The sequence below is a fragment of the Neocloeon triangulifer genome, unplaced genomic scaffold, assembly GCF_031216515.1.
Source record: "Neocloeon triangulifer isolate White Clay Creek 2 clone unplaced genomic scaffold, ASM3121651v1 ptg000012l, whole genome shotgun sequence".
NCBI lineage: Eukaryota > Metazoa > Arthropoda > Insecta > Ephemeroptera > Baetidae > Neocloeon > Neocloeon triangulifer.
The window spans coordinates 18,016,638-18,040,764 of record NW_026775554.1 but is presented as its reverse complement, the minus strand read 5'-3'; the positions used below and the strand labels follow the sequence as shown (position 1 = coordinate 18,040,764).

The following is a 24,127-nucleotide window of genomic DNA, read 5'->3' as shown; positions in this document are numbered from 1 at the left end:
CCCACAAAATTTGGACTTATTATTGTGATAAATTACAACAGTAATGATATCATCATTGTTGTCGTAATATTTGACTTAATATGACTTGAGAACATTACCATATTTGACTGCGAATTGAAAATATGTATTGTCCGTATAAATCAACACTCATTTAAAAGGCGTCCAAACGCCCAACCTGGCCCAGGCAAGCTTAAACCACCATAACGGGTTAATGTGAAAGTTTAGGCCTTTGGATTGTCCTCTTTAAATTTTACTGAGCACTTAAATTACTCAACATTAAAAACTATTATTATTTAAAAAAAAGATTACCACTTAATTACGTGGGATAAAATAAACTTAATTTAAAATTTTCCCTACCTGTGAATCGTCCGCAGTGAAAATTGCGTCAAAGGCAAACATTTTGGGGGCAGCAACTCCGACCCTGCGGTCTTCGGGTGCCGTCGAGGCCCCTCCGCAGGTGGCAGGGTCGAAAAGCGTCACTTGCTTTCGGCGAGTGTCCACGTTGAAGAAGGACGAGGACGACGCAGCCACGGTAGACGCGCCGGACGCTGCACACGCGTCCGAGGCCACCGCTGCACTCGCCACCCTCAGCATCACTTTCACCTAAAACAAAATAGATCAATTAAATTTCAATTCAGCTCTAAACAAAAATGCTAGTTCCGGACCAAATTAACCGAGTTGACTGCTACTTATTTTATGAAAAGTCGTAAAAAGTTGAGAAAAATTAAATTATACATCTTTTTACATCACTTGAGTAAGATAATTTTAAGTTTTTCTTAAAATATTAATATGAATTTCAAATCTGCATATTTTTTTTGTGGTTTTTATTCATCTTACTTAGTGAATGATGATCGTTGATTTGGCAGAAGCTGAGTGGAAAACTAACGATGTGTGACAAAATGCCGCAGTTCGGCAAGCTCAAAGTGGGAATAATCAAGAAGAAGCGTCACTCTCTCTCCACTTCCTCCCCATTCCAAATTCAGAATCATTAACCCCTTCGTCGTTCGCCGCTCTCAGCAGCGCGCGAGGAGTGGGCTCTTGTTTTTTCCAGTCCATGGAGCGCGACACAATATTGGCCCAAAAATCAGCGCCGGAAAGTAACGCTTTTTCTCTCTGGCTATAATTACGGCGCGGCGAATAATAATTTCGGCTCCAAAAATCGCCGCGTCTCCTTATAAATGCACACTTAATTCTTAATCTGCACGGTTCGAGTGGCAACAATTCCAGCATGAAATTCCCGCTCGCATCCATTCTCTAATTGCCTGCGCCCTCGAGTGCTTTTCTTCCCAATGTAATCCCGGCCCGTGCATTTTAAGGGCGGGCGCGTGTTATCTGCCAACCATCTCTCCCGCGCTGCTGCTTTTCGCTCCTTCGAATTTTTTCTCCACCGGGAGTAGCAGAACAGCCGCCGGAATATAATGCCGGGCCAAAGAGTAATGGTTTCGCTCGAGATGTAGTTAGTTTTTTTTTGTGAGTGCTCCACGCCGCTTAAGTTTTTACCTCGCGCAGCCCAGGGGCAGAACAAGAAGTTTGGCAGCGGGATTAAAAAGTTGAGACGTACCAAGATTTCAGAAAAAAGCATAAATAAAATGTAAAACGTTTTTATTAAAATTTTCCGTTTCGTGTTTATGTACATTTTGTTGCACTTAGTTCAAAAATGAATCTAAAAGGTTTCTGGTTCCATTCAATATAATTTAAAGGAGGAATAAAATACTGTATTGTTTACTCTATATTAAAAATTTAAAAGAAACTCTTACTTAAATTTATTGTATCATGGTATTCAATTAAAATTTTTTGTTTTACGCGCACTATTGTGTTTCATTGTTATTTTTCTTTTACGCAACACAGTTTTTTCAGCAAAAAGGCAACAATTTATTTGTCAAATTTCTTATAAATTGTTATTTTTTGTAGATATTATGTCAGTAAATCCGTTTTTTCCTTTTTGCAATGCATTGAAATTATGCAATTTCTATTGTAAGTGAATTATTTTCTTTTAGATCATCTACAAAAAAATTAGTTGCAAAAATAATTAAAATTCTCTCTTAATTCAATAACTATAAGCCAATGACTTGTGTTTATTACACAAAACGTTTCAGTTAGAAAAAATTATTGGAATTCCCTGATTTCTGTTCCATGTATGTAGCAGTTTTTGAATTCAATCGATCTCAGAACTTTTTCAACTGAATGCGCCCCTTTTTAAAGCAGTATTTGGAGTAGAAAAGTCGGTAAACGTTACGTCGATCGGTGTGGAGCGCGAGCACACACACACATTCCGCTGCAGTCTCTACGTGCTCGATCGTCAGCTCCTTATTCCGGATGGGGTTGAAAAGGAACCCAACTTATCCACCACGCCTGCTTTTCGTCAAACTGCTGCATATTACTCTGGTAGAGCGGCAGTAATATTGATGGTGCCGCTCTGGATATTCCCCGCTGGAATTTAGATAAAATTGGCCGATAGCGCGGAGAGGAAAAGCAGGCAGGTGACCGGGGATTAACTTGGCCCTCTTTCCCGGTAATGGAGCTTTTCACCAACTTTGGCAGCAAAGTTCCTTAATCTCTTTGTTGTCGATAAGGCTCCAGATTTTATACCTGAGTCACATTCAAATTGCCGAAAAGAAAAGTTGTGCCCGCTTTTGATATAGAATTTGAAAATTTTCCAAAGAATTTTATAAGGGAAAGAGAATCAAAAGTTCAGTTCTTCCTGTTGAATGACGGTTTTGGCGCAAAAAAGGAGAAAATCCTTTCTTAATGACAACACCACCAGACTTATTATGTAAATAATTCTTCCCTTTGTGGCAGCAGCTGCGAATTTTTTCCTTCGTCTCTCTTTCTCTCTAAATAAAACAGAGAGATTTGTGCGTCTTTGTTTCTGGAGGCTGCCTCTGCTAATTTATCTTTCGCAGAGGCAAGAGTGGCGGATTTCTTAAATAAACCTCTCTTTCTCTCTTGCAGCCTCTGGATAAAATACATATAATATATCCAAGGGCAACGGGCGCATTTTAAAACGGCAGCGACGAGAGCGAGGCTTTTTTTATTCAGAGTAAATGGATCAAAGATATGCAAATGTGTCGCGCTCGCTCGCTCGTTCGCTGGCAGCAGTTCTTTTCTCTTTTTAACAGAGAATAAGATTAATAGCGCTAACAGTCTCCGTCGCTTTTCCAAGGCAATTTTTATAAACCTCTCAATTTCTTCCTCCCCGTATACGTATTTCCAAATTCAAGTCCCCGCCGGCCGCGGACGCCCTCGCTCCTCTGCATTGTATTTTTTTCTAGATTAAAGAGTGAAGGCGCGCGCGTTTTCCAGCAGACGCTTTTTTTACTTTTTCTGCTCCCTTCTCTCCCTAGCTGCCTACTTTTGGTGGGATTCGCTCTCTTTCAACGCCGGCAAATCTCGACGAGATCAAATAATCGATTGCACGTTTTGCATCAACACGTATAAAGCCGAAGTTTCAACACGATTCCTTTATATTGTTGAGAAAAAAGATGTTTACTTTTGAAAAAAAAAAAGATTTTTTCTTATGTTTCTGTTCATATTTTTTCTGATTTTCAACTAAAATAATATTTTAAATCGCTGAAAATTGTAGGTAAACTTTAATTTTCCCATAAAATACGGCTGCAGTTAAAACTAGGTGAGGATTTTTTCATAACTACTTGATTAGAAAAAGTTCAGGTAAACTGGAAAAATGAAAGCAAAGTATAATGCAAGTCATTAGTATTTGTAAAAACTATATAAAATCCCCAATTAAGTTATTTACAATCAATAACTGTTAATGAATACTAGCCAAAATTTACTTTTATAATATAAATTAAATTTTTTACTTTAAAAATAATTTGCTTCAAGTTTTAAATACAATTAAAATTTGTATGCGTCAAAATTAAAATTAAATCTCACAATCAGCAAGAAAAATATAAAGTAAGGCAATAATGTCTTTTAAATTTAAAAGGTCCAAAAATCATGTTTGTTCTTTTAGTAAAAGACCAAAGAAGTAACACCACATGTTTCAGATTCAGAATTAATCTAAGTGAAGCAAATTTCTTCTGAATTCCTTTTTTTCATTTTTTTTTTATTATGTATCATGAAACTCCAATTGTACCAAGTTAATTTTTGTTAAAAAAATTTACTAAAAAAAAAAAATTAATAATTCATGGCCTTCTGTTGTGAAATTTGGCCCCCCTTTGGCACTCGCTGCTCTCGCATCTAATTAAATGTAGTGGTTGTCAACAAGGCTGCGGGCAAACTCATCATCATTACCAGGCAGCTACCCCCGAGCAGAAAGGCCGGCGAACGCGTAAAAAGATCTTTGCCGCCCGCCGGTGTGCGTTTCATCAAAATTCGCGTCCTTTTTCCCGCCCAACAAAACAAGCGGCCGTTTCGCCCGAGCGGCCGTAAACGCTTTGCCACCCCCGGACGGGGGCGGCAAAAACCACCCCCTCGGCAGCCACCACCACTTAGTTGCTCGGCTAGACCAGATTTTACGAGCACTTGCCTCAAGCTGCTGTGTGATCATAAAGTTGGTCTTTCTCTCCTTTACTTTTACTCGTCGCTGCATGAGAGCGGCCGTAAACCCCGAGCGAGTCACTCTGCACGCGTTCCTTCCTTTCCTCGCCGTGCATAACACAAAATTCGCAGACCTTTATTCCTGCATTTCGTTATCGCAGCGACAAACAACACGCGGGCTGCAACACGCTCGGATTAATGAAATCCGCCGGAATTTCGGAGCGCCTCCGAAATGAACTTTTGCAGTCAGGCGTGGCGAGCCATTAATTTATATTCATGACGAGAGCGATGCAGGAAATTAAAGGTCATTTCATTATAATTTAATATTAAAAGTAAAATTTATTAAAATAAAATAATTTTTGTAGTACTAAACAGAAAAAAATGGTTAAATTGAATGAGAATTTTAATGTTGAAAGAAAGGTATATTTAAATCCATAATACATAATATGATCTACCAAACATTAGCATAATCCAAATAGTTCCTCTTTATTTCCATTATAAATAAGATTTGTACGTGTTTTACAAGGAAAATTTGATAAATTTAGTTTGTCTAAATTTTACAAATTGCATAAAAACCCAAATGAACACCTAATAAATTTTCCATGTGGCAATTTAAATAAAAACTTGGCAGTCTAATGCGTGCTATTTGTTCAGATTGAAATATTAAAAATTCAATCTGCACAAGCAGGAAGTAGTGCTGCAGTGCACCTTGTTAAAAATAAGTAGATGTGATGAGCTGCTGCTGATATTGCGCCTCTTTATTCGCGCTCGTTGCCAGATTTTACTGTTATTACTATTATTATTACAAGCACGCACCTTGTGATGCGGCTGTTTTGGAAATGTTAATGAGCCCATTGTCTGCTGTTAACATCTGGATTATGCGGCTGCCACTCTTGACTGATGGCTTTTCACTCCTGCGGTGAGGAAATTGGGACAACGGAATGGTATTAAATAAACATTTCAAAAATATATTTTGTTTAATTACATATTATATTGTGGTTCTACAGTCTACAAAAATAATTAGTTTTTTTTTAAAACTGTATTTTGAATATTAATTACAATGCGCAATGAAGGCAGGTTCAAAATCTGGTATGATAATCAATCTCGTGATAGTAGAAAAAATTGCTAAATTGCATGTATAATTTAGTGTAATTACGTATTCAATTTATTTTATTTTTTTAGTATAAAAATATCAATAATATTTTTGAAACTTGTTGATTTAGAATTGATGAAATTAATGTAAAAATTAATTACAAATCGTGAATAAAAAAACAAAATTATGTAAAATTTATCAGTAACAAAAGCGAAAAATTATAAAAAATATAGATCTTTGCAAATATTTTTTAACATTTAAATAATATATTATTTATGTTTAAACTAGCATTTATTTTAAATTTTTTCCTATCAAAGAAAAAGTTGATAATTATTTTATATAATAGTCACTTAAAAATTAACTCTAATTCAGTTAGAGTTGAGACCATTTAGTTCAAAATGTTCCTGTGCGCTGCGTCTATAAGTTTTATTGTTTCCAAGCACAGTCCTGCGGCGTGCACTTGAAACTTGCGCAACGCACTTTCGCCTCCGCAAATCTAATTTGGCAAACGCAAAATTGCCGAATCAAGCAAACTTTGACAAACTCGTGAGCGCAGGGCGTGTGCGTGAGAGAGTTGCTCAAGTGCATCTTCTCAGAATCCGCGAACTTGTTCCATAAAGGCACGCCATAATTTGGGCAGAGCGAGCAATTCTTGTCTAATGGCCATCAAAATGAAGTCTGCAATAATAGAGATTCCTCCCTCGCCCGTTCTCGAGAGAAACTAACTCGAGTGGCGGCGGAGAGAAAAGCCAGGGCTGAGCAAGAAAATAATACAATTTTGTGCCGAGAGTGCAGAAATTCGACGTCTTGGTACGCAGATGAGCTTTAATGATTATTGTAGCTGCAGCTCGTCGCGCAATGGAATGTTTATGTTCCATTAAGAGAGGCGCGCCAGGCGTTTCACTATTTTATAAATAAAATGCCGCCGGCAGTGGAATGATGATAATACACACGTTCCTCGGCTGCGTGAGTTTTAAGAGAGAAAGAGAGGCAGCTGGGATTTTTCACTTTGTTAATGTGTTAAAAACATGCGCCTCTTCAAAACCTTCAAAAACGTGCTCTAGTTTTTTCGCTCTTTGTCCGCCGGAGCTTTTGAATTTAAAAGCCGCTGCGAGACGAGAGAGAGAGAGGGTCGTTAGCTTTCTCAAACGGACTTCTTTCTTTCAATTGTTTGAAAAATTTTGTGACTTGACGAGTTTCTTACTTTTCACTCAACAAGTTGCAAAATGCACTTTTCTCTGCGGATAAAAAATCTCGAGTTTTGTTTTGTTAAAAGTAGTGATTCTTGGAGTTCATTTTTCCCCGTCCAGGCAAAAATCATGGTTCCGTTTTTGTACCAAAATTAGAGGGCGGACCAGTGCAATAATAAGACGGGGTCCCATTACACGAGAGCTGCGGCACGCTCCGTTGAACTTTATTGGTCTCGGCAGAGAGATGAGCAGCTTTTCACTTGTAATTTCACCTGCCCTTTAAAACACAATAGCTGCTCGGGAAGGTCAAGCTGGAGGACCCGAGGAGAGCATCGTAAAATTCTTTAACTTGTCAACAACAAAAAGGCAAAAACACAAAAATAATAATAAAAGAAAAAAGATTTCCTAAAAATCTCTTCATTGATAAAGTATTAAAAAGCAATGTTAAATTTGAAGAAATGAAAGAAGAAAACAATAACGATTGTAACGAACACAAAAAATGTGCAATAAACGATGAAAGAGAGGTATCATGAAGGTAAGTTTTTAAAACTTTTCGGGTTTAAACTTTTAAAACTGGCTTGTGTCGAAATATTTTAGCTATTCTTCCTCTTGACAATTTGATTGGCCATTTGTGAATTTAGAATTATATATACTAAATTCAATTTGTTTATTCTCTCAAAAGGTCTGATATGAAGTTTTTATATTAAAATTATTACCCTGGTTTATTTTGTAATTAAAAAATTATAATAAAAAAAGAAGAAAAAACACGGAATATATTTTATGGAAAAGTGAAGCAACTCTGGATTAGAATTTCTTTTGATATCAATAGCCTTTGAATTCTCTTGACAAATTAATGTCACCGTGTGCTGTGCATTCAAAGGATATGACGGCGCAAGAGGTGCGATTCTGGTCCTTTGGCAGGGGCAGCAGGCGGCTGCCCGCGCGTCCCACATGCGCAGCGAGTTGCATACCCACATTTCTGTGAAATGCTAATTTCTCGTCGCGCCGATGGTGAAAATAAAGTCGTGTTTCATAATTTATTTAAAAAAGCAAGCCGGTGCGCGGTCTTGCCGGGCCGGCATTTATCATATGGCGTGTTTGCACACAGCCCTCTGTTCGTTTGTGTTAATTAATGTGGTCGTGTCGTAATGAATCTACTCTCATTCCACTCTGTGCCGCCGCCACTCCCCTTTCAGCTCGGAGCGAGTGTGAAAGGGTTCGTTCGCGGCTCTTTCTCTCCGACAGGCAGCCAGAAATTGGATACTCTCTCATTGGCGGCTTAATTAGCATCCATTGTCTTGCAATCTGGTGATTCCACCGACTCCTTAAACGACGCCTAATTGCCCCAATCAGGTTAATTCTCGTCTCAAACACTGATTATGGGAAATTAAGCAGTTAAGTAAAATTATAAGAAAGTATTGATTTATATGGAACGATAATATTTTTGCAAAAAATATTTGATACGGCAAGTAAAACTAATTTAAATGCAAGATTATTTTAAAATAAGATACCAACTATAATTTGTGTTTGTTTTTTACTTTAAGGTATTAACTTAAATTTTTAATTTTTAATATTTTATTATAAATGTATGTTTTTAATATGAAATATGTAATCCTTTAAATATTTTTTTTGCAAATTTTTAATTCTACTAATAAAAAATCAGGGTATATTTATCTAATTTAATTTCAGAAGCACCTATCAATTATATATCGTTTTGCTAAAACGAGCCCATCAGGTAGATTCTTCCAACCCTTTTTTTTGTAATGTTGTTGTTAAATTATTCAATGCTATAAATAAAAATAATATACTCTTATTTTATTCAAAACATTATGTCATTAATTTGTCCTATGTTTAAAAAAGTTAAATCAACCTGTTTAAAAAAATCAAATTATGTCAAGATTTTTTGCCTCTCACACTGGCTTGCTCTGTGCTTTCCCGTGATTAATATTGCATCAAAAAGAAAGACATCACACAACAATCGTCTCCAAGTCCAGTCAATATTTCCCGAACTGTCAGCTGTCGGCCTCCATTAGAATTGAGCGCAAAAAGCGGCAGCCCCACCTGCGGCAGGGGGCGACGCCGGCCTTTCTCGCACTCCGACACCCCCGGCTGAGGGGTTTGGGAAATAATGCGGCTGCGAAATCCTCCACCCGTCAAATGACCAAACAGTGTTTGCCTCTCTTATTTGAGACACGCGCGTGTTTCTCTCCCCCATGCAAAGTGCGATCTTTCTAGAGGTGAAAGTTGAAGAGCCGTCTTTCTATTCTTGGCTCGTGTTATATATACAGGGGAAGTTGACGCCTCTCATTCGCCTAATTGAAATTTTAATTTCAAATTGCCTCGTAAAAATTTACGACGGCCGTTTGCTTTTATCGCTGTTTTTATGAATTGGTTTTTGCGGTGGCGCTCCACGCGAAATGGGATGCGCTGCCGAAGTTGCAAATTTATGATTATGATCTGCAGTTTGCTTCGGATTGTGAGAATTGGCAATTAATTTTGCTTCCTTGTATTGCTGTTGTAATTTTCAATGTTCATTTGCATTGCGGAGTTTTAAAATATGTGGAAATAAAGAGTGCTATAATTAGCGGTGACCTTTACAAACAGCAAAAAATGCGAGATCGACCAATTCAACCATCTCTATCAATAAAATTTCTCTATGAAGCTAAATTTTTAACATTTCCATCTAGAAATTTAAGTAATATAATGCCGGTTTGCAGGACCTAATTGAGCATCAGCAAAAGAGTTGTATTTTGTAATTATTTAAAATTTAAATGATAAAATATAATTTTTTTTTAATCAAAATTATTCTTACCTCACATTTTAAGAACATAACTCATTTTTTTTACGATGAGGCTATTTCGTGACAGACAAAATAGGCGCAAATTAAACTTTCAAGAGTTCCTATCTGGCACTTTAAATAGAACAGCGTGGGACTGGAAAGGTGAGCACATGCTCCACACTTATCTGGAAATATCAGTCTTGACAGGAAAGAGAGCGCGCGATTTTCTCTCCGTGGCGGAGGATTTACGGCCCATCTTGATAGCGGCCCCAGAGTAAGAGCGCACGTGGGCATTTTCGCCTGATAAAAACACTCCCTGGCTAAAAACAATGCTGCAAATCTTTCCATGCCGGCAGTTTCGCCAAATTAGGCTATTTTTGCGCATCCTCCATCTGTGTTTGTATTTTTACGCTGGCCCTTTTCCTCGCCGCAATTTTTTCCGGCGTGCTAAATTGCTGGCAATTTTCTCCGGCGTGCCGTGTTCAGAATTATTGATTTCTTGTACGCACTATACTCCTTCCCTCACGGACAAATGCGAAAAACTTCTCTCTGGTAATGGGCAAACTTTTTATTGTGCTGTGTGTGGGCGGAAGGACGCACGGCAATTCGTTAAGTGCGCCTGGCGAGAAATGGGCATTTTTCCATTTCTCTCCCGCAGGGGGCGCACGAAATGAAATCAGCAATTTAAATGGCGGTGCCGTAAATCATTGCGGACGGCGAGAGAGTAATTGTTGTCTGGACGGCCGGCCGACAACTGTGACATGATCCCAAATCAATTTACTCGCTCTCGCCGGCACCATATTTGCTTGTCATCTGTCGCGCTTGTTGTGTGTATGTGAATGAACGAGCGAGCCGTGGACCGTGAAATGTGGATCACTGACCCAAACGCCAATAATCATTAACCCCTTTATGGCCATGTGCAGTTCAACACATATGACGCCGAGCACACAGAATCTTGCACATATTGCCCTAATATAATTCAGACCCTGCTTGCTCTCGGATAAATTTCGTTCTGCGCCCCTGCGGGCAATTAGTGAGAGTTAATTAATTCGGCCAAACAATGTGGACGTCAATCAAATCTGTGCTCCACCAGGTCAATTGTACGTACAAGGTATGTATGATCTTATTAATTAGTTTTGTACGTTTAAGTGGAACAGTGGTTACTGCTCTGATCTAATAATCTAAAGTTCTTATACAGGGTGTCAAAGCATTCCTCCTGGCCGGTCACCTCTCAGGTTTCTATAACTATTACGGTTTATTTGTCCGAAGGTCCTGTACTGGCTGGTGTCGGAGGCTCAAAGCTCTACGTCTGGTTGTTCAGCTTTCAGGACTTCACAATATTAAGGTTTAATTTATCACTTACTAAAATTCTAAAAAATCTTAAAATAACGTTATAAGTTATGACAATTTTATGCTCTGCTGCATTTTTTTCAACCTTTTTTTTTAAAGAGGAGGTTTCAAATTTCCTGGCGCTGGTGATGAATTGGTATATAATATGAGTATTATCTCAGTGGAATTTCAGTTAGAACGGAATTGCAAGTTTATTGTAGGCGTACGATTAATAATAAAATGTGGTGTGCAAACAAAATATGACCTGGGACGGCACGTAATTGCTGCGGCTTGGCAGGAATTTCGCCAATTTTGCAGAATGAATTCGCCGACGTAAACTCATCCGTTTGCAGGTCATAAATCTCGCCGCAAATATTCTCGCAAACCGCACCTATGTGATTAATTTCGGATTACTCAGTCAGAGATAGTGGAAGGGTAAAAAAAAATTGTTTGACGAGTTGGAGAGAGGCCTGGACAGGTATTATAATAGAATTCGAGTGTGAATAATTCGGGCGAAAGGGGTTTAAGTCCAAACACACATAATCTTGAATGGCGTTGTATGCAGTGTGTGTGTTTGCCAGCAGCATGTGAAAAGGGATTATCATGTTTCTATGCTTTGATATTAATTTGTATAAATTAGGCCGTGCGGCTGCTGAATATCATCGCAGGCGCCTGCTGCTTTGTTGCCGCGCTGGCGCAGGATTAATTTGCGAAGCTAGCTTTTGACGAGAGAGACCGAGGTTGTTGCTTCTTGTTTGCACAAATTTGAATTTTCCATGCAACACACCCACCCATGTCGTTTTCAAAGCGGTCGTAATGAACGCAAAGTGATTTAAATCAAAGGCACGCGGAACAGTGATGCGGGTAATATGACGCTGAAACCAATCAACCATGTTTTTGAATAAAAATCGTTTGTATGAAAAATCAGATAAAATTTGATGATCAAACCTCGCTTTTTTGAAAAAAATTGTTCAAAAAAATAATAATTTTAGAATTCAGCAATCTAATGAAGTAAAATAAATAAATTTAAACGGCAGAATTTTCCTGATTACAAAATATTTTCAAATTAATTTAATATCTAATTTTTAGGTACAAAACATTAAAGTTTTTAAGAAAATCTTAAATTTCTGCTTTCAACCAAATTAAAAATATCAAGATGTTAGAGAGAAAATTTAAGTAACATAAAATTGACATGGTCTAAAAGTTGTCTATTTTCCCATTGCTTCACAAATTTTACATTTACTTTACTTTCCCCATTGTCAGATTTCTCACCCTCTATCTCATCCATTACTGCGCCAAAACGATCAGTGATCGCCAATTTTTGGCTCTCGATCATATTTGGACGGGGCGCATTTTACATTTTTGACGCCCTTCCAATTTCATTCTCCGCACGGGCGCAGCCGAAATCAATACGGGGCATCAAATGAGTGGCTGCCGGTTTATGGCGTCGGCACCCCGCAGCATCTTTCTTATCTTGCACAAATACAATATTTTTCTTCTGTGTGCTGATCATCAAATATTATTAGCCAGCACTTCTTCTCCCTTTCAACGCCAGCAGTTCTCGGGTCCCGAAAACTGCAGTTGTTGCCTCCAAGTTAGTTTACGGCGGGCCTGTCCGGAATAGTGATCAGCAGCCAAAGATAAACACGTATATACGTATGAGCACGCGAGAACACACAACAACAGCAGCCGCAGCATCTGCTGCGAGCCGAGTTATTACGACCTGCCGCCGCAACCAACTTTGAGAGAAGGTGTTTGCGCCTGCGAGTAATTGGTTCTGCATTCTCAAGCAAGTATTAATTACTTTTCTGCCTTTTAATTCTGTCTTCTTGCCCCACAATCACTGGAAAAAATGTCGAGTAAATTTTTGTAATAAACTCAATGCCAGAACGTTGTGAGTGACAGAAAACTCATTAATGATTTTAGGCTCATTATTAAAACGAAAAAGCACAAAGAGCTGAATCCATTATATTAAATCAAATTTCTCTTGATTGCTATGAATAGTTTTCCTACAATTAATTAGATCTCAATAGTTTACACAACAAAGTCTTAGTGACTGGAGTCACAAAGTGTTAAACAATTTTTTTTTATTATTATTTAATCAGATGTGTATGATAAAAATAATCATAAGACAATTTGTTGTAATAAAATTGAATTAATCATATGAAAGGCCGAGTCTATGGAATTCTACTTTGTACTATAAGTCATATGACAACTCTCAATGAATATATCCTCTGTACCGGAAAAATTTAAAATTTAATATAATGAGAATATTTGTAAATTATTTATTTCTAACAAAAAATAAGTTAAACTTTACTTAAGCAATCTTTGAATTAATAAAAAAAAAATTAAATAGAAAATACAAACTAAATAGTAAAAAGTGACATAAACATTTTCACTTTTACATGGTAAATTTTTTTTAATGATATGTTTAAAAGTATAAGTTTTTGTTTAAAATATAAAAGGTTACCAGTGGGCCGCCGCCCATTTCCACTCAGGGGGCCATTAATTCAAAAGCCATTCTCACAAATTAAGAAGTCGCGCGTTCGCACTCCCTCAAGTTGGTCCCCGAGTGCGTTCTCCAGTTTGCTTGTGAGCCAATTACGCGGCCGAGTGTGTGTCTGACAGCGAGAAGCCCAATGTGAGGCGCGCCCACGAGCTAGCCTTTTATTATGCTACCCCTTCTTTCTTCCCTGGGCGACGGGAGCGACTAACGAGAACCCCCCAACGCTTGCCTCCGCACGCGTGCAATTTACTCTTGTCAAGATGCAACCCCTTGTTATTTGCAACCAAATTCGAGCAAAAAAGTTAAATTATCCAGAGCGACTTTATCTGATTAAATTCACGACTCGAGGGCTAATGATCCGCGGAATGCATACATATACCTTCTTCTGGACAAAGTGGCGCGGCGTCTCTCATTCCAACTCCGTCTACTGATAAGAGCGAAGGGCCCGCCATAAAAATAATGAGCAATTTAAAGTGAGCACAACAACAGAAGAAAAAGTCGACACACTGCAGCAAACTTTGCGGACCTTTGGCGACGGTCCTGCTCTCTCTTCTTTTTTACTTTTCCCCGCTTTGTAATTAAGTTTGCGGAGAGATGCAATTATTTCGCCCACGACGGTCATTCACAGAGGAAATTAATTTTATTTACGGCCGGCGATAAAAATTGCCGCGCGCACCTGTCTCGTGCATGGTGGGATGTTTTCTGCTCTTTCGCCGTTTAGAAAATAATAATGAGAGGACGGTCGATTATTTAATTTGCACGCTCGGCATAAATCACATTAGGCGCCGGCGAACGAAATAAATTTGGCGTGCAAATTGAGCCATTTTGCAGCCCAGCAGCCGCCGTGTGTTTATCGTCGCGCTTCGCTGCGCCTTCGCTGTCATCGTCAAAGCGGCCGCGAAAACAACAGCGCCCGTTTGAATAATGGGTTATGCAAAATTCGTCAGCAAAAAAATTCCATTCAGAGGAATATATTATGTTGTTTTATAGTAATATAATATAAACGTTTCTATCAAATAACTGGAGTCAAAATAATTTATTTTCAAAATAATTTGATTTCAAAAACATTATTTGCAATATATTTTACTTAAATTTATGTTTGATTAAACAACAATATTCTGATTTTGACTGACTGATTATCTTGATCCTATTCATAAATGTTAAAAAATTGGTTGATTTTTTGGTTATTCAAATTTTAAAACAACAAAATAAATTCATCTTTTTTTATCAGCAGGTAAAACATTTTTTCCTTATTTTCTCAGCGATTGTAATTATCAGTTCTAAAATTAACTTTTTTAAATAAAAGCTAAAATGAAGGATCAACGTTTTCTGGAGTTCAAAAAATTTGCCATTGCGCTAAATGATTTAAGCGAGTGTGATTTTAAAATAATTGGTACAATTTTTTTTTTGTAACCAAGGAATTTGAAGGAAAAAAAATTGGCAAGTGGGACACGCAATTCATTTAATATGGTTTGAGGAATGTCTCGACGACAGGCTAAATTTGACCTGTCTGGGAAAAAAAGACGAATCGCTAGGTTTGGGTCTTCTGGTCCGTCGGTCATCCGAGCGGGGTCAAACGTGGTTAGTTTGTGATGCTGCGGGAAAAAAAAGAGTCGAGGCAAAAAGCGACGAAAGGAGGCCTAATTGGCTGCAGCATTTTGCCCGTTTCCTTCCTGTCTGCCCGGCCCGGCTGTATCGCCGGCCAACTTTCTTCAGTGTAGTACGTGAGCTGCTTGTTGAAAAGCGCAATAAGCAAAAGAAACGCCGCAAGTTTTTCAATAACTCGGAAGCGGGCGTGCCTCCCAATTTATGCATGCTAAACCAAATTGAAAATGTAGCCAAAGCAGTGAGAAGGAAAATGGACGGGCAATCAGGGCCTGAAGGTGTCGAAGCCGCCCTGCAAGATTTATGGTCCTGAGGGGCGCGATCGTCCAACCCCTGGAAAGCACCCGGAAAGAAACATGTGGCTTTACATGCCAAGTACTATCGTTTTTTTTATACAGACAATTTTTAAAGACTCGGAGAACTTTAAAATAACATATAGAAGCTAAGTAAAAAAAAAAAAACAATGGATGGAGAGATAATCTATAAAACACTGCCATGTACAACCTACACACAAGAGAATGCATTGTATTAAAAAAATGATTATGTTTATTAATTTATTAATATTTAATAAAATTAATTATTGTTTAGAATAAATTAATTTTTGTAACCATATGGCATGGCTTCTTTTTGAAGCTATTCATTGTTTTACCAAAAACTAAAAGTGCGATTCAGATTATCACATTTAGCAGTAGCAAGAGATTTAGCAACTTCTCTTCTCTCTCAAGTGGTTCGGTGTAATGCGATTTGCGTCGTTATCAGCAATTTATGCCTTTGCGAGTGAGAGCACCGGCTCGAGAGGGCACAACGGCAAAGAGCAACGCCCGAGGCGAAAACTTTTTAAAATCGAGTTAAGTGCGCGCCCGAGTAATAATTTAGTATCCCCGAGTTATGAGAAATCTCGCCCCCCACGTACACGCAAAAAGGAAGGGCACGTCGCGCAAGGGGTGAGTGTTTTAAGGAAATTTCCTTTTCCAACCGGAGAAAAATTGTTTCCGCACCGGAATGCGCCGGTTTAAAATAGCGATTCTGGCGCGCCGGGAAATGCAATTTACGGCGTTATTGAATCTGCAGACGGCAAAGAAAGAAAGAAAGCAATCCTTTTTTTTTCCTTATTTCCACTCGTTCCGCTCGGCAGCTCTATTATTTCGCCGTGTGCAATTTCTATAAAATTGGACGTACGCTTTTATTTCTCTTCCACTCTCTTTATTTGCGTATTACTCTTGGCAATGATTGCCGCGAATCGCAAGGGACCTGTTCTCATATCGTTGTTGCAATTCCGTTTCAATTATATATTCCGGGCCTGATTTTCCTGAACAGCGCAGGAGGCGGGCTTCTTCATGCAAATGCACCATGTTTATTGTTCTCCGCCGGCTTCTTCGTTCATTCAGGACTGCACCTATGCCATAATAATAACCATGCAGCGGTCGTAAAAACGAGACCGAGGAGATTTTACGGGGCGGAAAAAACTCCGAGCACGCAAGAGAAAAGAAATAAAGCTGCATGCATGTGGGGAGTCGAATGCATTTGTATTTTTATATATATATTTTGCTGCATTTCCTGCAATGAATGCAGATGGTGCAAAAATACAATGCACACGTTTCAGAAAAATTACAAATCACATTTTTGCTGTTATAAAAGTTTTGGAAAGGTGAACGATCGGGATTGGAAAGTTTTAATTTAGCTTTTCAGAAATCTTTCCCTCTTTTTCTTTTCCGCTTTGGTCTGTTTTTTTTTGTATTTTATTCTTTTTCCTCTTGTGCCCTTCCGCCCCCGACTGCAGTAGTAAAAAGGAATTTTCTAGTCGCACCGCCTCCGACTGCGAACGTATTCCGTTTCATGTATGGCACACGCGGCAGGGGCTTTATTTTTTATGTTGATGGAACTGATCAAAATCCGGGTGCCTTTGTGCTGGCTGCTATTTACTGCCACTTAGTATACATGAGCTCGGATGAACACCGATTTTATGGCTGCGCGTCTCGTTCGGTCCTTCTCGGGCTGCATGTAGTGCGAATGAGAAATGGCGACGCACAAAAGATCCTAATTTTCTTTTCGGCATTTACTGCCACTACACTGTAAACGTACGGAATAAATGTAAATATTATCGTAATTAAAAAAAGTAGGATTAAAAAGCTTTAAACTTTAATTTATATTTATTAGAATTATATTTTGTTAGCTCTAAATTTTAGCAATTTTTTATTCAATTATACACAAATATTACAATTTGGATTTATTTAATTTGTCTTCTTTTAAATAAATCTTTTTTTTTCAAGTTTGTGCCTTTTTCATGGTTTAAAAATAAATAAGTAATGGTCAGATTTCATATCACAATTGGTAACATATATCCAAGGGTTAGTTGGTCCGGAGTGAAAAAGAGGTTTAATAAATAATTAAATAATTAAAGAAATAAAATAAAATAATTACTTAAATAATGCTCATAATAATAATACTAATGAATGAGTTGGGCTTTTTCCTCGTTGCAGAAATGTCTTTTATTCAAAAAAATTTCTGCAATGTGGAAAAAGCCCAATTCATTCATTTCCATGATCCTATCATCTCCTCGAGTGTCAACTTCTTCAAACAACTAATAATGTATTCTATCTTTATTTCATTTTAATTTTATTAATAATATGTTGAAGAATATATTTATATCTACTAAGCAACTAACTTTCGCGGAAACACCCACCACAAATGAAAAAAATTCCTGTGCCAATTAATGAAACCAAGCCAGAAACTAAAATTAGTACAGCCAGACATTCTCGACCCACCTTTCCTGTTATTTGACTTTGGTGTTGGGGTGCGGCGCTCTGTGCTGCCGTCCCATTTTAAGCCAAATTGACACATTCGCATTACGCGTTTCAATCATTCTAACAGCTCTCCGAGCTCAGCAAAAAAGAGAAGAGTCCCCCAATCGAATCGAACTGCCGGCAAAAACGATCGCACTCCCAGTGCTCTCTGCTGCGAGTGGTGGCGATAGCTTTTCTGCTTTGTTTGGCGCCGGCAAAGGGCTTGATTTGAATGACCCCGCACAAAGAGAAGAGGCAGGTGTATGGAGAGGAGCAGTGATGAATGAACGGCCCGAGCGACATTTGAGCTTTTGCCTGCGTTTCTGCGCCGAGTAATGAAGGGGCCCTGCCTGCTTTTCGGCCTACTCTCATTTATATACAGAGACCTCTCGCCAGGACACACAAGCAAACAGAAAGCCAGACTCAGATGTAAAAAGATTATGTTTTCCACTGTTGCTTCATAAAAGTGCATCATATCCATTGTTGTGCCGGAAAAAAATATATATTTTCCACAGCAGGCACAACTTTTATGACCGGCGCATTTATGTTTCAGGCGTAATTATTTTTGGTAAATCTCGTCCTGGGGGAAAATAATTGAAAATGTTACGACTTTCATTTCTTCTAGGGGATGAAAAAGTGTTTTTGCTCACACAAGTTTACTTTTTGAGGCAAAAAGAGAAATTTTTCCTTAAGGGCCCAAGATTATATGAGAGGCTTGAAATAAAATTTTATATACAGCAATTCCAGATCTAGAGCACTTTACTTGCGATTGCTCGGTTGAAAGCAGAATCCGCGAAAACGTTTCGTTATCGCGATTTCCAAAGAGAAATTACATTTTATTGCGGCGTGATATGTGTGCTGGTTTATGGCCCGGGGCGGCGAGTTGCCTGGAATATTATTAATAAAACTCGGGGGCCAATAGTTCCTTGAATACCAAATGCAGCACTAGCTGTTTTAATCTCTCGCTCGTGCAAGGGTCATAAAATTGTGATTACAACCACCCTAGTGGAATTACCATTACAAGAGACCGAAACTACACCTATAGTCTCTCTTGTCGACTAATGACAACGAGTTCATTGTTGCCGAAAGCACACATACGGTCACTATTGATTGGGCACACATGCATATACCAGCCAGCAGCACCCGGAGAAATTTTCACCGACCAACAGGCAAAAGCACCGCTGCTCTCTCCCGTGCAAATATTTGCCTTGGAAATTGCTAACTGGTGCTGATCTCGCTCCAACTCGTGTTGTGTTTGTTTCACCTGCCCGTACCGGATCGCCCTCGTGCACTTGCAACCCCCCAAGTGCCAATCAATCAAAATCCGCGCATTCACGTGCGAACTGTTTTGCAATTCGAGCCGAGCGCGTGCATTACTATATTTGAGTTGAAATTAAATGCGTGTTGATACCGAGTGAAATGAGAGAAGTTGTGAGAATTGGTTTTGATTGAAACTTGAGTGGGGTGGCCCCGCGTGGGTTTGCTTAAAGTGCAAAGTATTATAGTCCAAGGTATTTTAATAAACACAGGGATTTGGAAATTATTTTTTTTTTTCCAGAATTTTTAAGTTCTTCATAAAAAAATCGTGGATTTTACACAATTGGGATCAAACATTGAAAAATAATTTTTTTGTGTGCAAATAAGTTGATATTTTCAAAATCAGAATATTTCAACTATCTAAATAATTTTTTTTTTATTGCTATTCTTGAATATTTGGTACTCTCATTAGACTTCAAAAAGATTTAATTACGCTCAACATTATTACTTTTAAGAAATTACCATTAAATAAGTATTTGAGTATTTGTCAAGTTGAATAATCAGTTTAAAGAATTATCGTTTCAGCAAGAAACAAATTACCAGCAGCCATTCAGCTACACAATAACAGTAAATCGTGAACGACAGAGAGATAAAGCGAAGTTTAACCGAGAGAGATAGGGCGTGCGTCAAGTCGGCAAAACAACATCTCTGTTGATTTAATTAAACAGTGAGGTAGCGAGTGGAGCAAATAAGCTTCCGTCTCCTCTGTACCTGTGCTCACTTCTAACTGAGTGAGCCTCGGTGAGAGAGGGATTCACTGCGAGCAACTTGCTACTTACGGGCTTCAAAGGGAATTTCTGACTTCAGAACTTTTGGCCCACGTGCACCAAAATGGATCGCGTTTTGAATGCCAAAGGCACTTCTGGGAAGAGCTACATTAGCATCTGTGCACTTCGCCTAAAACTGTTCTCAGATTTTCTTCTACATAATTGATTTGCTACTTTATTTTCATAATTTTTCGGAACCAATTGCATAGAAAACGAAATATCTAATAATAATGATTCAAATATATCTGTTGTAGTTATTGTTCGCATTGAAAAAAAACTAAATATTTCAATTTAGATTGACTTTTTTGTTTCTACAGTTTGAATTTACGGACAAGAAAATCTGAGAATTCCTTTTGCTACCGAAATAAATCTAGCTTGTTCTTTCTCACTCTCATTCCAACCTGGATGCTCGCTCTAATGAAACGCAGAAGAGCCACTTCAAGCAAGAGGGTCAACGGGTCAGCTCGAATTCCAGTTAGTGAGCGAGCACACGATATATTTATAAACAAAACAAACAAAAAGATTAATGACGTCTCGGAAATAGAACAAAAGTGCGGTGCTTTTTCCCCTCACTTCAGAATAGAGAGACAAGCTGCCGTCTTGAGGTGCGTTTTTCGGCCAGTGCCGAATTAAAATTGATTTATTACGCCTGCGTCGGCCTCTAAATGAGTTTTCCTCTCTTTTGATTTAGTGCGGCGGCTCTTTTCTCTGCCGTTCGTGTGGGCGAATTCCGTTTGCACAATGTGACATTGTGGACGGCCAGAGCTTTTAAGCACACACATTCAAATTGCCGCACTCTCATCTCTCTCCAGCTGGAGTCATCTGCATTCTGATTGTGTGTATGTGTGTCTGTGGGCTTTCGTGCCGACCCTTTTATACACTCAACACTCTCGGGCTCCTCTGAAATCATGAATTTTAATTCAACGCCCCCCAATATCGCTTTTCCAGCCCTTAAAAGCATTTTAATGCGAGAAACAACCACAACGCAAAGGGGACAAAGAGAATTTTATGAATTTACAAAACAAAGTATTTAAATAAACTATAAAAGTTTGTAATTAAATATCATTCAATAATTAATAATTCCATATTATATTTTGTAAAAGTTATGAAAGTTTAAATCTTTCCCTGTCATTTCTACAATAAAATTTAAAGCAAAAAATTCTCTTCCCGAGTCATCTCCATAATTCTGGGAAAAGGCCCTCGAGTGATTTCTGCTCATTATCTCTGAGATTCAAACGAGGAACACATTCTCCAAATTACGCACCTGCAGCGACGAAAATCGTCCCCCTAACGCGCACCCCAGAGATAAAAATCTCATCGAGCAGAGATGCAAAATAAAAAGGTAATCAGAGAGAGAATTCCAAATGGGAGTGCAAGGAAAGTGGAAGGCCGGGCTCTCTTAAGAGGACGCCCCGAGGTGAACATTCATTTGCATAAAAAGTTTTCAAAATTAAACAGATTTCATATATGCCGGGTAGGCTGGGCGTTAAAAGAAAGGAGTGCCTTTTGTGCCGACAGTCTTTTTATTCCCAGGCTAATGGCTAATGAGCGTAGCCTCGATTGCGAGAAAGAGACACACGGAGATGATCTCGCTGGTAATTCCTGCCGGGCTCTTCATTCCACGTGACGCAACTTTCCTCTCTTCTCTCCAACTCCTTAAAACTTTCTGCGCTATTTTTCATCTCATTTACGCCACCGTTGTTGCGGAACAAAAGAAAGAGCGCGAGAACTACTACAATTTATTTCAACCATTTACTTTCTCTCTTTTCACACAAGTTGCATAGCAGTTGCAAGGCTATTCAAGAAGTCGAGAATGCAAGGAACTGCACGCTTGTGAAACTTGTTACAAGAGTTGTTGCTGCAATAAAGCACTTGAAAACGTTCATTACCGCGTTCTAGATATTCACACAGCATTATTGCCAAGACGTGCTGAAGTGTAACTCTTGTGTAGCTGCGAATTAATTTATTTTTACAAGACGGGTTAGTTACAAATAACCCTACATAATTTTAGATTATATGATTTGTTTAAACCTTTAAATTCATAGCAATTTTTAGTTTCCTGCGTTTATAATCTAATAAAATGTTTTTCAAATATATAAAACACAAAATTAACCTTTTTATTTTGTACTATAAATATATATCAAAGTTTTTACTTATTTTAATTTATTTATATTTATAATGTTTTAAATTTTTGTAATAGTTAATTAAATATTTTTAGTTTTTCTGTATTAAATCATTACTTTTTATGTGTTACTTTCATAAGTAGATATTTATTATCTAATTTTGTTTTCAAAATTAAATATATAGAGTAGGGCATCAAAGCATATAACTCTAATTAAAAGAAATTATTATAGATATAGAGATTGCAACATGCAAAATTGTTAATTTATTTTATAATTTCAATGAATTTTTAACTCCATGAAACGAGGGCAAATGTTGATAACCCCTTTTAAACCAAAGATCTGCTTGGCCTGCCAATTTACTTTGTAAGTTCGTGTTGCATTCGATCACCAAATCGTTTGAGATTTTGGTCCTCGCTAACCGCATTAATTTGTTCGTTTTTACTTTGTGCTTGCCTCTAGAAAAACAACGAGCACAACGACCGTGCTCTAGACTAATTTGATATCAACTCACAGAAGGATGTCGAGCTAAAAATAATATGCGCGCCTCTATTCATACTTTAACTTTAAACTTGTATGAAATTGTAATTACGGATTACACTTTAATAATTTTTGTGATAATCGAAAGCTACAATATTTACTGCAATATTGTATTTTTTTTTTGCAGATAATATGCCATTTTGCAATTCATTCCTAGATAGTGAAAATTATAGTTATTTTTTTAATTATTTTCTTCAGAATTAGAAAGTAATGGTGGTGTTCTTTTCTTGGATCAAGAAGAAAAATAACTTTTCATTGAAAAAATTAAAATTTTAAATATTAATTTAGTCCATTCAGTAGGGAAATTAAATTGCTTTTTTGGTGTTAATTTTGGGCGGCGCAGTCGGGCATGAAATATTCCGGCACGGCCATTAGGCGAGTGCATTATTACGTGATTATCGCAGAGTGGTGGGTTTGATATGCGTGTTTGAAGCCCATAGTGGCTAACGACACCACAAAGCAATAGCCATGCACCACTTGATCAACCCTTGACCGCGCGCGCGGGGCGGCCGCCCCCACCGAGAGAGAAATGTTCCGCGTTTGACCAGTCGGCGGGGACGTTGGCCCGCTTTAATGCACTCTCTCTCTTCTCCGGGTTACACAATGCGCGCGATGCCCGGCGGCTTGTGGTGCAAATGACACGACTGCCCTTGTGGACACAAGCACGTGCACGCAGCCAAGTGCATGCCGACGATGCATGGACGTTCCAATTTGAATATAAGAGCGAAGAACCTGGCATTCAAAGAGACCTTTGCATTGATGGAAATTCTTTACATGCCGGAAAAATTCCAGATTCTAGGCTAGGTTTTTCGAAAACACCGTTTCCTTATTTAAATTATTTTGAATAAATATTAACTGTGCTCGTTGCAAATTTAATTAATTAAAATTATTTTAGAACGTGGTTTTCTTGGTACATTGTTGCTACTTAACGGCAAACTTATTAGTTGTAGATACTATTCATTGCTTCAATTTCTCTTTGGAATCAGGAATAATATATATTTAAATAAAGTGGGGCTAAAGGCAGCATTTTTGCTATCAATCTTCAAGATTTTATGACGCAAGAGGTGACAAAAAGCATAAATTGTGCCCATCATAAGCAAATTGCTTTTGTTTAATAATAATATGAATAATATTTTAAATTTGACTCATTTGTCGTTTAATGCTAAAATTTTATTAAATCCTTATATTTATTTTTTTTATGGTAATTTAATTTAAACTTGGCTTTTCCTCGATAGGTTTTTTTAGTTGTTTATTATTTAACAAAAACAACAAACAACTCACAAAACCCATCGAGGAAAAGCCGCATTTAAGTTCAAATCACCATGAATTAACCCTCTATCGTGAAATTCTACTACACAACATTTATTTTTTTAAGAATTTAACAATCTTAATTTTTTAACACTGTCTTGACTTTACTTCTTCCAGCCCTTCATACAAATAAAATATTTGCATCCGAATTAAAAGCTTTGGTTGGAATTAATTTTCCAGCGATTGTTCTAAAAAGAATTGCTCTGCCATTTTTATAATCCCCCTTCATTTCGCAGTGAGAAGGAAGGTGCGGTCGGAATGAATTCGGAGCCACCTTAGGTGCCCGCAGAGGT

The 24,127-nt window shown here is 38.0% G+C and overlaps 1 protein-coding gene across 2 annotated transcripts in view; it reads right to left on the bottom strand.

Moving 5' to 3' along the window:
- LOC132197074 (kinesin-like protein CG14535) overlaps positions 1-24,127 on the bottom strand; it is a 215,579-nt gene that overhangs the window by 18,345 nt on the left and 173,107 nt on the right. For both annotated transcript variants that reach the window (XM_059620122.1, XM_059620123.1), the window contains one exon: positions 358-603. In XM_059620122.1, the coding sequence (XP_059476105.1) occupies positions 358-603 (246 nt within the window). The remainder of the gene's footprint in view (positions 1-357; positions 604-24,127) is intronic.